The sequence below is a fragment of the Petromyzon marinus genome, chromosome 74 (assembly GCF_048934315.1).
Source record: "Petromyzon marinus isolate PM22_M1 ecotype Great Lakes invasive population chromosome 74, UKy_Petmar_22M1.pri1.0, whole genome shotgun sequence".
NCBI lineage: Eukaryota > Metazoa > Chordata > Hyperoartia > Petromyzontiformes > Petromyzontidae > Petromyzon > Petromyzon marinus.
In genome coordinates this window covers 8,434,990-8,450,574 of record NC_133740.1, presented here as the reverse complement: position 1 = coordinate 8,450,574, position 15,585 = coordinate 8,434,990, and the positions used below count along the sequence as shown (strand labels likewise).

The 15,585-nt window shown below is 50.3% G+C and overlaps 1 protein-coding gene and 1 long non-coding RNA gene across 5 annotated transcripts in view; one reads left to right on the top strand and one right to left on the bottom strand.

Moving 5' to 3' along the window:
- Window positions 1–1,222: 1,222 nt before the first annotated feature.
- Window positions 1,223–2,193, top strand: LOC142907076 (uncharacterized). Of its 3 annotated transcripts, XR_012930761.1 has the most exons (5): window positions 1,230–1,328; window positions 1,408–1,587; window positions 1,645–1,678; window positions 1,790–2,078; window positions 2,151–2,161. It is a non-coding gene; the product is annotated as an uncharacterized LOC142907076 (long non-coding RNA). The 3 variants fall into 3 exon arrangements; XR_012930760.1 differs by having other exon boundaries at window positions 1,223–1,376; window positions 1,501–1,587; window positions 1,790–2,193; XR_012930759.1 differs by having other exon boundaries at window positions 1,790–2,192.
- Window positions 2,194–2,267: 74 nt separating this feature from the next.
- Window positions 2,268–15,585, bottom strand: part of LOC116958228 (ephexin-1-like) — a 51,694-nt gene continuing 38,376 nt past the window's right edge. Inside the window, exon 11 of one of the 2 annotated variants that reach the window (XM_076056073.1) lies at window positions 2,268–2,453. In XM_076056073.1, coding sequence (XP_075912188.1) covers window positions 2,269–2,453 — 185 coding nt within the window. In that variant the 3' untranslated portion in view covers window position 2,268. Of the gene's footprint in view, window positions 2,454–3,279; window positions 4,281–15,585 lie in introns of those variants that run through there. The other variant, XM_076056072.1, reaches the window with a different exon arrangement.

Sequence of the window (15,585 nt, the reverse complement as noted above, 5' to 3'; positions counted from 1 at the left end):
GGGGAATCTTTATCTTCATAGGCGCTGCCGCTCGCTAACAACACTTGCCCCCAAAAGTCTCGTGAGGCTACACGGGGGATCTTCGTCTTCACAGGCGCTGCCGCCCACTAACAACACTTGCCCCCAAAAGTCCCTCGAGGCTACCCGGGAGATCTTTGTCTTCATAGGCGCTGCCGCTCGCTCACAACACTTGCCCCCAAAAGTCTCGTGAGGCTACACGGGGAATCTTTATCTTCATGGGCGCTGCTGCTCGCTCACAACACTTGCCCCTAAAAGTCTCGTGAGGCTACACGGGGGATCTTTATCTTCATAGGCGCTGCCGCCCGCTCACAACACTTGCCCCCAAAAGTCTCGAGGCTACACGGGGGATCTTTATTTTCATAGGCGCTGCCGCTCGCTAACAACACTTGCCCCCAAAAGTCTCGTGAGGCTACACGGGGGATCTTCGTCTTCATAAGTGCTGCCGCTCGCTAACAGCACTTGCCCCCAAAAGTCTCGTGAGGCTACACGGGGGATCTTTGCCTTCACAAGGCGCTGCCGCTCGCTCACAACACTTGCCCCCAAAAGTCTCGTGAGGCTACACGGGGGATCTTTATCTTCATGGGCGCTGCTGCTCGCTCACAACACTTGCCCCCAAAAGTCTCGTGAGGCTACACGGGGGATCTTCGTCTTCATAGGCACTGCTGCTCGCTCGCAACACTTGCCCCAAAAGTCTCAAGGCGACACGGGGGATCTTTGTCTTCATAGGCGCTGCTCCTTGTGAACAGCACTTGCCCCCAAAAGTCTCGTGAGGCTACACGGGGGATCTTCGCCTTCACAAGGCGCTGCCGCTCGCTCACAACACTTGCCCCAAAAGTCTCGAGGCGACACGGGGGATCTTTGTCTTCATAGGCGCTGCTCCTTGTGAACAGCACTTGCCCCCAAAAGTCTCGTGAGGCTACACGGGGGATCTTCGTCTTCATAGGCACTGCTGCTCGCTCGCAACACTTGCCCCAAAAGTCTCAAGGCGATACGGGGGATCTTTGTCTTCATAGGCGCTGCTCCTTGTGAACAGCACTTGCCCCCAAAAGTATCGTGAGGCTACACGGGGGATCTTTGTCTTCATAGGCGCTGCCGCTTGCTAACAGCACTTGCCCCAAAAGCCTGTCGAGGCTACAACGGGGGAACCTGTGTCTTTGTTTTGCAAGCAGCACGTTCGTCCCAAGTGGCCAACGCCACAGGGTCGGTCGGAGAGGAGAAGTCAGAGAGGTCATAAGGGAGGTCAGAGAGGTCAGAGAGTAGGTCAGAGGTCAGAGAGGAGGTCATAGAGGAGGTCAGAGATCAGAGAGGTGAAAGAGGAGGTCAGAGAGGAGGGCAGAGAGGAGGTCAGAGAGGAGGTCCGAGAGGAGGTCAGAGATCAGAGAGAAGGTTAGAGAGGAGGTCAGAGGTCAGAGAGGAGGGCAGAGAGGAGGTCAGAGGTCAGAGAGGAGGGCAGAGAGGAGGTCAAAGATCAGAGAGGAGGTCAGAGAGGAGGTCAGAGGTCAGAGAGGAGGTCAGAGATCAGAGAGAAGGTCAGAGAGGTCAGAGATAAGAGAGAAGGTTAGAGAGGTCAGAGATCAGAGAGGAGGTCAGGGAGGAGGTCAGATCAGAGAGAAGGTTAGAGAGGAGGTCAGAGGTCAGAGAGGAGGGCAGAGAGGAGGTCAGAGAGGAGAGAGACGGTCAGAGAGGAGGTCAGAAGTCAGAGAGGAGGGCAGAGGTCAGAGATCAGAGAGGTCAGAGAGGAGGTCAGATCAGAAAAAAGGTTAGAGAGGTCAGAGGTCAGAGAGGAGGGCAGAGAGGTCAGAGAGAAGGTTAGAGAGATCAGAGAGGAGGTCAGAGATCAGAGAGGTCAGAGGTCAGAGAGGAGGTCAGATAGGAGGGCAGAGAGGAGGTCAGAGGTCAGAGAGGAGGTCAGAGAGGAGGTCAGATCAGAGAGAATGTTAGAAAGGAGGTCAGAGAGGAGGTCAGAGGTCAGAGAGGAGGTCAGAGAGGAGGTCAGAGGTCAGAGAGGAGGGCAGAGGTCAGAGAGGAGGGCAGAGAGGAGGTCAGAGATCAGAGAGGTCAGAGATCAGAGAGGTCAGAGAGGAGGTCAGAGGTCAGAGAGGTCAGAGATCAGAGAGAAGGTTAGAGAGGAGGTCAGAGATCATAGAGGAGGTCAGAGGTCAGAGAGGAGGTCACAGTTTGGGAGATTTTGGCCTTCCCCACCACCCTCCATATCGTTACCCCGCGCCCCCCCCCCCCTTCCCCCCATCACGGGACCCCCGGCGGGGGCCCGGCGCAGGCCCCCCCGTCCTGCAGGCGCTGAGCGGCACACAAGACGCGGAAGCGCTCGCGCAGGTTGCGTGCCCGCACGTGGTAGTTGGTGATCTCCTCCACGTAGGACGCCGGGAACCATCCACGCTGGTCGTCCGCCAGGCGCACGCCCTGCATCCAGCCTGCAACGCCACAGACATCAACAACGTCAACAACAATAACAACAATAACAACAACGTCAACAACAATGTCGTCCGCCAGGCGCACGCCCTGCATCCAGCCTGCACCGCCACAGGCATCAACAACAACAACGTCAACAACAACAATAACAACAACAACGTCAACAACAACTACAACAACATCAACAACAACAATGTCGTCCGCCAGGCGCACGCCCTGCATCCAGCCTGCAACGCCACAGGCATCAACAACAACAACAACGTCAACAACAAAGTCAACAACAACGTCGTCCGCCAGGCGCACGCCCTGCATCCAGCCTGCAACGCCACAGGCATCAACAACAACAACAACAACGTCAACAACAACAACAATGTCGTCCGCCAGGCGCACGCCCTGCATCCAGCCTGCAACGCCACAGGCATCAACAACAACAACAATAACAACAATAACAACAACGTCAACAACAACAACAATAACAACAACGTCAACAACAACAACAATGTCGTCCGCCAGGCGCACGCCCTGCATCCAGCCTGCACCGCCACAGGCATCAACAACAACAACGTTAACAACGACAACGTCAACAACAACAACGTCAACAACGTCAACAACAACGTCAACAACTACAACAACATCAACAACAACGTCGTCCGCCAGGCGCACGCCCTGCATCCAGCCTGCAACGCCACCACCGCAACCACAACCACAGACATCAACAACAACGTTAACAACAACGACAACGTCAACAACAACGTCAACAACAACAACAACAACGTCAACAACAACAATAACAACAATGTCGTCCGCCAGGCGCACGCCCTGCATCCAGCCTGCAACGCCACAGGCATCAACAACAACGTCAACAACAACAACAACGTCAACAACAACGTCAACAACAACAACAACAACGTCAACAACAACAACAACAATGTCGTCCGCCAGGCGCACGCCCTGCATCCAGCCTGCAACGCCACAGGCATCAACAACGTCAACAACAACAACGTCAACAACAACAACAATGTCGTCCGCCAGGCGCACGCCCTGCATCCAGCCTGCAACGCCACAGGCATCAACAACAACAACGTCAACAACAACAACAACAATGTCGTCCACCAGGCGCACGCCCTGCATCCAGCCTGCAACGCCACCACCGCCACAACCACAGACATCAACAACAACGTTAACAACAACGACAACAACAATAACAACAACATTAACGACAACAACAACAACAACGTCAACAACAACAATGTCGTCCGCCAGGCGCACGCCCTGCATCCAGCCTGCAACGCCACAGACATCAACAACAACGTCAACATTATGAGACCTCCTTTGCCAGAAAAAAGATATAGGAATAGGTTTTACCCTTTTAACTGGCGTCTTCTGGTCCAACACCAATGGAGACTAGGCTCTAAGAAAAGCTGTCTCGGGTGTGGACCAATCAAATTCAAGGACAGTGCATATTATTATCAGAGTTGTCTTTTTTGTTTGCATTTTGACTGCCTGTGTTGTGGTCATTGCAAACACGATGCCTTGAATAAAGGTGTCAGTTTTTGTGCCAGTTAAAAGGGTAAAACCTATTCCTATATCTTGTTTCTGGCAAAGGAGGTCTCATAATGTTAATGCTCACCCCGAGCCCTCAATACTCTGATAGTGCGCTGTTTTTGAGTTGTACGCCTTTTGGCGTCTTCTGGTCCAACACCAATGGAGACTAGGCTCTAAGAAAAGCTGTCTCGGGTGTAGACCGATCAAATTCAAGGACAGTGCAACAACAACAACAACGTCAACAACAACAATGTCGTCCGCCAGGCGCACGCCCTGCATCCAGCCTGCAACGCCACAGACATCAACAACAACGTCAACAACAACAATAACAACAACGTCAACAACAACAATATCGTCCGCCAGGCGTACGCCCTGCATCCAGCCTGCAACGCCACCACCGCAACCACAACCACAGACATCAACAACATCAACAACATCAACAACAACGTCAACAACAACAACAATGTCGTCTGCCAGGCGCACGCCCTGCATCCAGCCTGCACCACCACCACCGCCACAACCACAGCCATCAACAACAACGTTAACAACAACGACAACGTCAACAACAACAATAACAACATTAACGACAACATCAACAACAACGTCAACAACAACAATGTCGTCCGCCAGGCGCACGCCCTGCATCCAACCTGCAACGCCACCGCCACAGCCACAGACAACAACAACAACAACAACGTCAACAACAACATCAACAACAACGTCAACAACAACAATAACAACAACAATAACAATATCAAACGGCAACAACAACGACAACGTCAACAACTTCAACGACAACTTAGCAACAATAACAACGTCAACAACGACCACAACGTCAACGACAACATCATCAACAACAGCGTCAACAAAAACCTCGACAACAACAACAACTAAAGCAACGTAAACAACAACAACAGAGAGGAGGTCACTCCCCACTAATTGGAGTGGGGGGTGGGGGCTATTTTTGACTTCAGGAGAAATCCGATGAGCTAGGAAGCTCTTCTACTTGCAGCTGTCCAGTAGGGGCCACGTGGTAAGAAAATTAGTGAATGGGTGAGCAGTGAATGGGCGAGCAGTGAATGGGTGAGCGCAGAGGGTGAGTGGTGAGTGTATCGGTGAGTGGTGAGTGGTGAGTGTATCAGTGAGTGGTGAGTGTATCAGTGAGTGGTGAGTGTATCAGTGAGTAGTATATCTGTGAGTAGTGAGTGTATCAGTGAGTGGTGAGTGTATCGGTGAGTGGTGAGTGTATCGGTGAGTGGTGAGTGTATCAGTGAGTGGTGAGTGTATCGGTGAGTGGTGAGTGTATCAGTGAGTGGTGAGTGTATCAGTGAGTGGTGAGTGCATCGGTGAGTGGTGAGTGTATCGGTGAGTGGTGAGTGGATTGGTGAGTGGTGAGGGTATCGGTGAGTGGTGAGTCTATCAGTGAGTGGTGAGGGTATCGGTGAGTGGTGAGTGTATCAGTGAGTGGTGAGTGTATCGGTGAGTGGTGAGTGTATCGGTGAGTGGTGAGTGTATCAGTGAGTGGTGAGTGTATCGGTGAGTGGTGAGTGTATCAGTGAGTGGTGAGTGTATCAGTGAGTGGTGAGTGCATCGGTGAGTGGTGAGTGTATCGGTGAGTGGTGAGTGGATTGGTGAGTGGTGAGGGTATCGGTGAGTGGTGAGTGTATCAGTGAGTGGTGAGGGTATCGGTGAGTGGTGAGTGTATCAGTGAGTGGTGAGTGAATCGGTGAGTGGTGAGGGTATCGGTGAGTGGTGAGTGTATCGGTGAGTGGTGAGGGTATCGGTGAGTGGTGAGTGTATCGGTGAGTGGTGAGGGTATCGGTGAGTGGTGAGGGTATCGGTGAGTGGTGAGTGTATCAATGAGTGGTGAGTGTATCAGTGAGTGGTGAGTGTATCGGTGAGTGGTGAGTGGTGAGTGTATCAGTGAGTGGTGAGTGTATCAGTGAGTAGTGTATCTGTGAGTAGTGAGTGTATCAGTGAGTGGTGAGTGTATCGGTGAGTGGTGAGTGTATCGGTGAGTGGTGAGTGTATCAGTGAGTGGTGAGTGTATCGGTGAGTGGTGAGTGTATCAGTGAGTGGTGAGTGTATCAGTGAGTGGTGAGTGCATCGGTGAGTGGTGAGTGTATCGGTGAGTGGTGAGTGGATTGGTGAGTGGTGAGGGTATCGGTGAGTGGTGAGTGTATCAGTGAGTGGTGAGGGTATCGGTGAGTGGTGAGTGTATCAGTGAGTGGTGAGTGTATCGGTGAGTGGTGAGTGTATCGGTGAGTGGTGAGTGTATCAGTGAGTGGTGAGTGTATCGGTGAGTGGTGAGTGTATCAGTGAGTGGTGAGTGTATCAGTGAGTGGTGAGTGCATCGGTGAGTGGTGAGTGTATCGGTGAGTGGTGAGTGGATTGGTGAGTGGTGAGGGTATCGGTGAGTGGTGAGTGTATCAGTGAGTGGTGAGGGTATCGGTGAGTGGTGAGTGTATCAGTGAATGGTGAGTGAATCGGTGAGTGGTGAGGGTATCGGTGAGTGGTGAGTGTATCGGTGAGTGGTGAGGGTATCGGTGAGTGGTGAGTGTATCGGTGAGTGGTGAGGGTATCGGTGAGTGGTGAGGGTATCGGTGAGTGGTGAGTGTATCAATGAGTGGTGAGTGTATCAGTGAGTGGTGAGTGTATCGGTGAGTGGTGAGTGTATCAGTGAGTGGTGAGTGCATCGGTGAGTGGTGAGTGTATCGGTGAGTGGTGAGTATATCGGTGAGTGGTGAGTGTATCTGTGAGTGGTGAGTGTATCCGTGAGTGGTGAGTGTATCGGTGAGTGTTTCAGTGAGTGGTGAGTGTATCTGTGAGTGGTGAGTGTATCAGTGAGTGGTGAGTGTACCTGTGAGTGGAGAGTGGTGAGTGTATCAGTGAGTGGTGAGTGTGTCAGTGAGTGGTGAGTGGTGAGTGTATCGGTGAGTGGTGAGTGTATCGGTGAGTGGTGAGTGTATCGGTGAGTGGTGAGTGTATCAATGAGTGGTGAGTTGTGAGTGTATCAGTGAGTGGTGAGTGTATCGGTGAGTGGTGAGTGGTGAGTCTATCGGTGAGTAGTAAGTGTATCGCTGAGTGGTGAGTGTATCTGTGAGTGTATCGGTGAGTGGTGAGTGGTGAGTGTTCCGGTGAGTGGTGAGTGTATCGGTGAGTGGTGAGTGTGTCAGTGAGTGGTGAGTGTATCAGTGAGTGGTGAGTGTATCAGTGAGTGGTGAGTGTATCGTTGAGTGGTGAGTGTATCAGTGAGTGGTGAGTGTATCAGTGAGTGGTGAGTGTATCGGTGAGTGGTGAGGGTATCGGTGAGTGGTAAGTGTATCGGTGAGTGGTGAGTAAATCGGTGAGTGGTGAGTGTATCGGTAAGTGGTGAGTGTGTCAGTGAGTGGTGAGTAGTGTATCAGCGAGTGGTGAGTGTATCAGTGAGTGTATCAGTGAGTGGTGAGTGTATCAGGGAGTGGTGAGTGTATCAGTGAGTGGTGAGTGTATCAGTGAGTGGTGAGTAGTGTATCAGTGAGTGGTGAGTGTATAGGTGAGTGGTGAGTGTATCGGTGAGTGGTGTATCAGTGAGTGGTGAGTAGTGTATCAGTGAGTGGTGAGTGTATCAGTGAGTGGTGAGTGTATCGGTGAGTGGTGAGTGTATCAGTGAGTGGTGAGTAGTGTATCAGTGAGTGGTGAGTAGTGTATCAGTGAGTGGTGAGTGTATCAGTGAGTGGTGAGTAGTGTATCAGTGAGTGGTGAGTGTATCGGTGAGTGGTGAGTGGTGAGTGTATCAGTGAGTGGTGAGGGGTGAGTCTATCGGTGAGTGGTGAGTGTATCGGTGAGTGGTGAGTGTATCTGTAAGTGGTGATTGGTGAGTGTGTCAGTGAGTGGTGAGTATATTGGTGAGTGGTGAGTGCATCAGTGAGTGGTGAGTGTATCGGTGAGTGGTGAGTGCATCGGTGAGTGGTGAGTGTATCGGTGAGTGGTGAGTGGATTGGTGAGTGGTGAGGGTATCGGTGAGTGGTGAGTGTATCAGTGAGTGGTGAGGGTATCGGTGAGTGGTGAGTGTATCAGTGAATGGTGAGTGAATCGGTGAGTGGTGAGGGTATCGGTGAGTGGTGAGTGTATCGGTGAGTGGTGAGGGTATCGGTGAGTGGTGAGTGTATCGGTGAGTGGTGAGGGTATCGGTGAGTGGTGAGGGTATCGGTGAGTGGTGAGTGTATCAATGAGTGGTGAGTGTATCAGTGAGTGGTGAGTGTATCGGTGAGTGGTGAGTGTATCAGTGAGTGGTGAGTGCATCGGTGAGTGGTGAGTGTATCGGTGAGTGGTGAGTATATCGGTGAGTGGTGAGTGTATCTGTGAGTGGTGAGTGTATCCGTGAGTGGTGAGTGTATCGGTGAGTGTTTCAGTGAGTGGTGAGTGTATCTGTGAGTGGTGAGTGTATCAGTGAGTGGTGAGTGTACCTGTGAGTGGAGAGTGGTGAGTGTATCAGTGAGTGGTGAGTGTGTCAGTGAGTGGTGAGTGGTGAGTGTATCGGTGAGTGGTGAGTGTATCGGTGAGTGGTGAGTGTATCGGTGAGTGGTGAGTGTATCAATGAGTGGTGAGTTGTGAGTGTATCAGTGAGTGGTGAGTGTATCGGTGAGTGGTGAGTGGTGAGTCTATCGGTGAGTAGTAAGTGTATCGCTGAGTGGTGAGTGTATCTGTGAGTGTATCGGTGAGTGGTGAGTGGTGAGTGTTCCGGTGAGTGGTGAGTGTATCGGTGAGTGGTGAGTGTGTCAGTGAGTGGTGAGTGTATCAGTGAGTGGTGAGTGTATCAGTGAGTGGTGAGTGTATCGTTGAGTGGTGAGTGTATCAGTGAGTGGTGAGTGTATCGGTGAGTGGTGAGGGTATCGGTGAGTGGTAAGTGTATCGGTGAGTGGTGAGTAAATCGGTGAGTGGTGAGTGTATCGGTAAGTGGTGAGTGTGTCAGTGAGTGGTGAGTAGTGTATCAGCGAGTGGTGAGTGTATCAGTGAGTGTATCAGTGAGTGGTGAGTGTATCAGGGAGTGGTGAGTGTATCAGTGAGTGGTGAGTGTATCAGTGAGTGGTGAGTAGTGTATCAGTGAGTGGTGAGTGTATAGGTGAGTGGTGAGTGTATCGGTGAGTGGTGTATCAGTGAGTGGTGAGTAGTGTATCAGTGAGTGGTGAGTGTATCAGTGAGTGGTGAGTGTATCGGTGAGTGGTGAGTGTATCAGTGAGTGGTGAGTAGTGTATCAGTGAGTGGTGAGTAGTGTATCAGTGAGTGGTGAGTGTATCAGTGAGTGGTGAGTAGTGTATCAGTGAGTGGTGAGTGTATCGGTGAGTGGTGAGTGGTGAGTGTATCAGTGAGTGGTGAGGGGTGAGTCTATCGGTGAGTGGTGAGTGTATCGGTGAGTGGTGAGTGTATCTGTAAGTGGTGATTGGTGAGTGTGTCAGTGAGTGGTGAGTATATTGGTGAGTGGTGAGTGCATCAGTGAGTGGTGAGTGTATCGGTGAGTGGTGATTGGTGAGTGTATCGGTGAGTGGTGAGTGTATCAGTGAGTGGTGAGGGTATCGGTGAGTGGTGAGTGTATCAGTGAGTGGTGAGTGAATCGGTGAGTGGTGAGGGTATCGGTGAGTGGTGAGTGTATCGGTGAGTGGTGAGGGTATTGGTGAGTGGTGAGTGTATCGGTGAGTGGTGAGGGTATCGGTGAGTGGTGAGGGTATCGGTGAGTGGTGAGTGTATCAACGAGTGGTGAGTGTATCAGTGAGTGGTGAGTGTATCGGTGAGTGGTGAGTGTATCAGTGAGTGGTGAGTGCATCGGTGAGTGGTGAGTGTATCGGTGAGTGGTGAGTATATCGGTGAGTGGTGAGTGTATCTGTGAGTGGTGAGTGTATCCGTGAGTGGTGAGTGTATCGGTGAGTGTTTCAGTGAGTGGTGAGTGTATCTGTGAGTGGTGAGTGTATCAGTGAGTGGTGAGTGTACCTGTGAGTGGAGAGTGGTGAGTGTATCAGTGAGTGGTGAGTGTGTCAGTGAGTGGTGAGTGGTGAGTGTATCGGTGAGTGGTGAGTGTATCGGTGAGTGGTGAGTGTATCGGTGAGTGGTGAGTGTATCAATGAGTGGTGAGTTGTGAGTGTATCAGTGAGTGGTGAGTGTATCGGTGAGTGGTGAGTGGTGAGTCTATCGGTGAGTAGTAAGTGTATCGCTGAGTGGTGAGTGTATCTGTGAGTGTATCGGTGAGTGGTGAGTGGTGAGTGTATCAGTGAGTGGTGAGTGTATCGGTGAGTGGTGAGTGTGTCAGTGAGTGGTGAGTGTATCAGTGAGTGGTGAGTGTATCAGTGAGTGGTGAGTGTATCGTTGAGTGGTGAGTGTATCAGTGAGTGGTGAGTGTATCAGTGAGTGGTGAGTGTATCGGTGAGTGGTGAGGGTATCGGTGAGTGGTAAGTGTATCGGTGAGTGGTGAGTGTATCGGTGAGTGGTGAGTGTATCGGTAAGTGGTGAGTGTGTCAGTGAGTGGTGAGTAGTGTATCAGCGAGTGGTGAGTGTATCAGTGAGTGGTGAGTGTATCAGAGAGTGGTGAGTGTATCAGGGAGTGGTGAGTGTATCAGTGAGTGGTGAGTGTATCAGTGAGTGGTGAGTAGTGTATCAGTGAGTGTTGAGTGTATAGGTGAGTGGTGAGTGTATCGGTGAGTGGTGTATCAGTGAGTGGTGAGTAGTGTATCAGTGAGTGGTGAGTGTATCAGTGAGTGGTGAGTGTATCGGTGAGTGGTGAGTGTATCAGTGAGTGGTGAGTAGTGTATCAGTGAGTGGTGAGTAGTGTATCAGTGAGTGGTGAGTGTATCAGTGAGTGGTGAGTAGTGTATCAGTGAGTGGTGAGTGTATCGGTGAGTGGTGAGTGTATCAGTGAGTGGTGAGGGGTGAGTCTATCGGTGAGTGGTGAGTGTATCGGTGAGTGGTGAGTGTATCTGTAAGTGGTGATTGGTGAGTGTGTCAGTGAGTGGTGAGTATATTGGTGAGTGGTGAGTGCATCAGTGAGTGGTGAGTGTATCGGTGAGTGGTGATTGGTGAGTGTATCGGTGAGTGGTGAGTGTATCGGTGAGTGGTGAGTGTATCGGTGAGTGGTGAGTGTATCTGTGAGTGGTGAGTGTATCAGTGAGTGGTGAGTGTATCGGTGAGTGTATTGGTGAGTGATGAGTGGTGAGTGTATCGGTGAGTGGTGAATGTATCAGTGAGTGGTGAGTGTATCGATGAGTGGTGAGTGTATCAGTGAGTGGTGAGTGTATCGGTTAGTGGTGAGTGTATCGGTGAGTGGTGAGTGGTGAGTCTATCGGTGAGTAGTAAGTGTATCGCTGAGTGGTGAGTGTATCTGTGAGTGTATCGGTGAGTGGTGAGTGTTCCGGTGAGTGGTGAGTGTATCGGTGAGTGGTGAGTGGTGAGTGTGTCAGTGAGCGGTGAGTGTATCAGTGAGTGGTGAGTGTATCAGTGAGTGGTGAGTGTATCGTTGAGTGGTGAGTGTATCAGTGAGTGGTGAGTGTATCAGTGAGTGGTGAGTGTATCGGTGAGTGGTGAGGGTATCGGTGAGTGGTAAGTGTATCGGTGAGTGGTGAGTGTATCGGTGAGTGGTGAGTGTATCGGTAAGTGGTGAGTGTGTCAGTGAGTGGTGAGTAGTGTATCAGCGAGTGGTGAGTGTATCAGTGAGTGGTGAGTGTATCAGTGAGTGGTGAGTGTATCAGGGAGTGGTGAGTGTATCAGTGAGTGGTGAGTGTATCAGTGAGTGGTGAGTAGTGTATCAGTGAGTGGTGAGTGTATAGGTGAGTGGTGAGTGTATCGGTGAGTGGTGTATCAGTGAGTGGTGAGTAGTGTATCTGTGAGTGGTGAGTGTATCAGTGAGTGGTGAGTGTATCGGTGAGTGGTGAGTGTATCAGTGAGTGGTGAGTAGTGTATCAGTGAGTGGTGAGTAGTGTATCAGTGAGTGGTGAGTGTATCAGTGAGTGGTGAGTAGTGTATCAGTGAGTGGTGAGTGTATCGGTGAGTGGTGAGTGTATCAGTGAGTGGTGAGGGGTGAGTCTATCGGTGAGTGGTGAGTGTATCGGTGAGTGGTGAGTGTATCTGTAAGTGGTGATTGGTGAGTGTGTCAGTGAGTGGTGAGTATATTGGTGAGTGGTGAGTGCATCAGTGAGTGGTGAGTGTATCGGTGAGTGGTGATTGGTGAGTGTATCGGTGAGTGGTGAGTGTATCGGTGAGTGGTGAGTGTATCGGTGAGTGGTGAGTGTATCTGTGAGTGGTGAGTGTATCAGTGAGTGGTGAGTGTATCGGTGAGTGTATTGGTGAGTGATGAGTGGTGAGTGTATCGGTGAGTGGTGAATGTATCAGTGAGTGGTGAGTGTATCGATGAGTGGTGAGTGTATCAGTGAGTGGTGAGTGTATCGGTTAGTGGTGAGTGTATCGGTGAGTGGTGAGTATATCGGTGAGTGGTGAGTGTATCGGTGAGTGGAGAGTGTGTCGGTGAGCGGTGAGTGGTGAGTGTATCAGTGAGTGGTGAGTGGTGAGTGTATCAGTGAGTGGTGAGTGTATCAGTGAGTGGTGAGTGAATCAGTGAGTGTTGATTGTATCAGTGAGTGGTGAATGGTGAGTGTATTGGTGAGTGGTGAGTGTATCAGTGAGTGGTGAGTGTATCAGTGAGTGGTGAGTGTATCAGTGAGTGGTGAGTGTATCAGTGAGTGGTGAGTGGTGAGTGTATCAGTGAGTGGTGAGTGGTGAGTGTATCAGTGATTGGTGAGTAGTGTATCAGTGAGTGGTGAGTAGTGTATCAGTGAGTGGTGAGTGTATCAGTGAGTGGTGAGTGTATCAGTGAGTGGTGAGTGGTGAGTGTATCAGTGAGTGGTGAGTGTATCAGTGAGTGGTGAGTGTATCGGTGAGTGGTGAGTGTATCGGTGAGTGGTGTATCAGTGAGTGGTGAGTAGTGTATCAGTGAGTGGTGAGTAGTGTATCAGTGAGTGGTGAGTGTATCAGTGAGTGGTGAGTAGTGTATCAGTGAGTGGTGAGTGTATCAGTGAGTGGTGAGTGGTGAGTGTATCGGTGAGTGGTGAGTGTATCGGTGAGTGGTGAGTGTATCGGTGAGTGGTGAGTGTATCTGAGAGTGGTGAGTGTATCAGTGAGTGGTGAGTGTATCGGTGAGTGGTGAGTGAATTGGTGAGTGATGAGTGGTGAGTGTATCGGTGAGTGGTGAATGTATCAGTGAGTGGTGAGTGTATCGATGAGTGGTGAGTGTATCAGTGAGTGGTGAGTGTATCAGTGAGTGGTGAGTGTATCGGTTAGTGGTGAGTGGTGAGTGTATCGGTGAGTGGTGAGTGTATCGGTGAGTGGTGAGTGTATCGGTGAGTGGTGAGTGTGTCGGTGAGCGGTGAGTGGTGAGTGTATCAGTGAGTGGTGAGTGGTGAGTGTATCAGTGAGTGGTGAGTGAATCAGTGAGTGTTGATTGTATCAGTGAGTGGTGAATGGTGAGTGTATCGGTGAGTGGTGAGTGTATCAGTGAGTGGTGAGTGTATCAGTGAGTGGTGAGTGTATCAGTGAGTGGTGAGTGGTGAGTGTATCAGTGAGTGGTGAGTGTATCAGTGAGTGGTGAGTGTATCAGTGAGTGGTGAGTGTATCAGTGAGTGGTGAGTGGTGAGTGTATCAGTGAGTGGTGAGTGGTGAGTGTATCAGTGAGTGGTGAGTAGTGTATCAGTGAGTGGTGAGTAGTGTATCAGTGAGTGGTGAGTGTATCAGTGAGTGGTGAGTGTATCAGTGAGTGGTGAGTGGTGAGTGTATCAGTGAGTGGTGAGTGTATCAGTGAGTGGTGAGTGTATCGGTGAGTGGTGAGTGTATCGGTGAGTGGTGTATCAGTGAGTGGTGAGTAGTGTATCAGTGAGTGGTGAGTAGTGTATCAGTGAGTGGTGAGTAGTGTATTAGTGAGTGGTGAGTGTATCAGTGAGTGGTGAGTAGTGTATCAGTGAGTGGTGAGTGTATCAGTGCGTGGTGAGTGGTGAGTGTATCAGTGAGTGGTGAGTGGTGAGTGTATCAGTGAGTGGTGAGTAGTGTATCAGTGAGTGGTGAGTAGTGTATCAGTGAGTGGTGAGTAGTGTATCAGTGAGTGGTGAGTAGTGTATCAGTGAGTGGTGAGTGTATCAGTGAGTGGTGAGTAGTGTATCAGTGAGTGGTGAGTGTATCAGTGAGTGGTGAGTAGTGTATCAGTGAGTGGTGAGTAATGTATCAGCGAGTGGTGAGTGTATCAGCGAGTGGTGAGTAGTGTATCAGTGAGTGATGATTGGTGAGTGTATCAGTGAGTGGTGAGTGTAGTGTATCAGTGAGTAGTGTATCAGTGAGTGGTGAGTAGTGTATCAGTGAGTAGTGTATCAGTGAGTGGTGAGTGTATCAGTGAGTGGTGAGTAGTGTATCAGTGAGTGATGAGTGGTGAGTGTATCAGTGAGTGTAGTAGTGTATCAGTGAGTGGTGAGTGTATCAGTGAGTGGTGAGTAGTGTATCAGTGAGTGGTGAGTAGTGTATCAGTGAGTGGTGAGTGTAACAGTGAGTGACGAGTGGTGAGTGTATCAGTGAGTGTAGTAGTGTATCAGTGAGTGATGAGTGTAACAGTGAGTGATGAGTGGTGAGTGTATCAGTGAGTGTAGTAGTGTATCAGTGAGTGTAGTAGTGTATCAGTGAGTGATGAGTGGTGAGTGTATCAGTGAGTGACGAGTGGTGAGTAGTGTATCAGTGAGTGTAGTAGTGTATCAGTGAGTGATGATTGGTGAGTGTAACAGTGAGTGATGAGTGGTGAGTGTATCAGTGAGTGACGAGTGGTGAGTGTATCAGTGAGTGATGAGTAGTGTATCAGTGAGTGACGAGTGGTGAGTAGTGTATCAGTAAGTGATGAGTAGTGTATCAGTGAGTGATGAGTGGTGAGTGTAACAGTGAGTGACGAGTGGTGAGTGTATCAGTGAGTGGTGAGTAGTGTATCAGTGAGTGTAGTAGTGTATCAGTGAGTGATGAGTGGTGAGTGTATCAGTGAGTGATGAGTGGTGAGTGTAACAGTGAGTGACGAGTGGTGAGTGTATCAGTGAGTGGTGAGTAGTGTATCAGTGAGTGTAGTAGTGTATCAGTGAGTGATGAGTGGTGAGTGTATCAGTGAGTGATGAGTGGTGAGTGTATCAGTGAGTGATGAGTGGTGAGTGTATCAGTGAGTGATGAGTGGTGAGTGTATCAGTGAATGGTGAGTGTATCAGTGAGTGGTGAGTAGTGTATCAGTGAGTGGTGAGTAGTATATCAGTGAGTGGTGAGTGTATCAGTGAGTGGTGAGTGGTGAGTGTATCAGTGAGTGGTGAGTGGTGAGTGTATCAGTGAGTGGTGAGAAGTGTATCAGTGAGTGGTGAGTAGTGTATCAGTGAGTGGTGAGTGTATCAGTGAGTGATGAGTAGTGTATCAGTGAGTGGTGAGTGTATCAGTGAGTGTAGTAGTGTATCAGTGAGTGATGAGTAATGTATCAGCGAGTGGTGAGTGTATCAGTGAGTGATGAGTGGTGAGTAGTGTATCAGTGAGTGATGAGTGGTGAGTGCAACAGTGAGTGGTGAG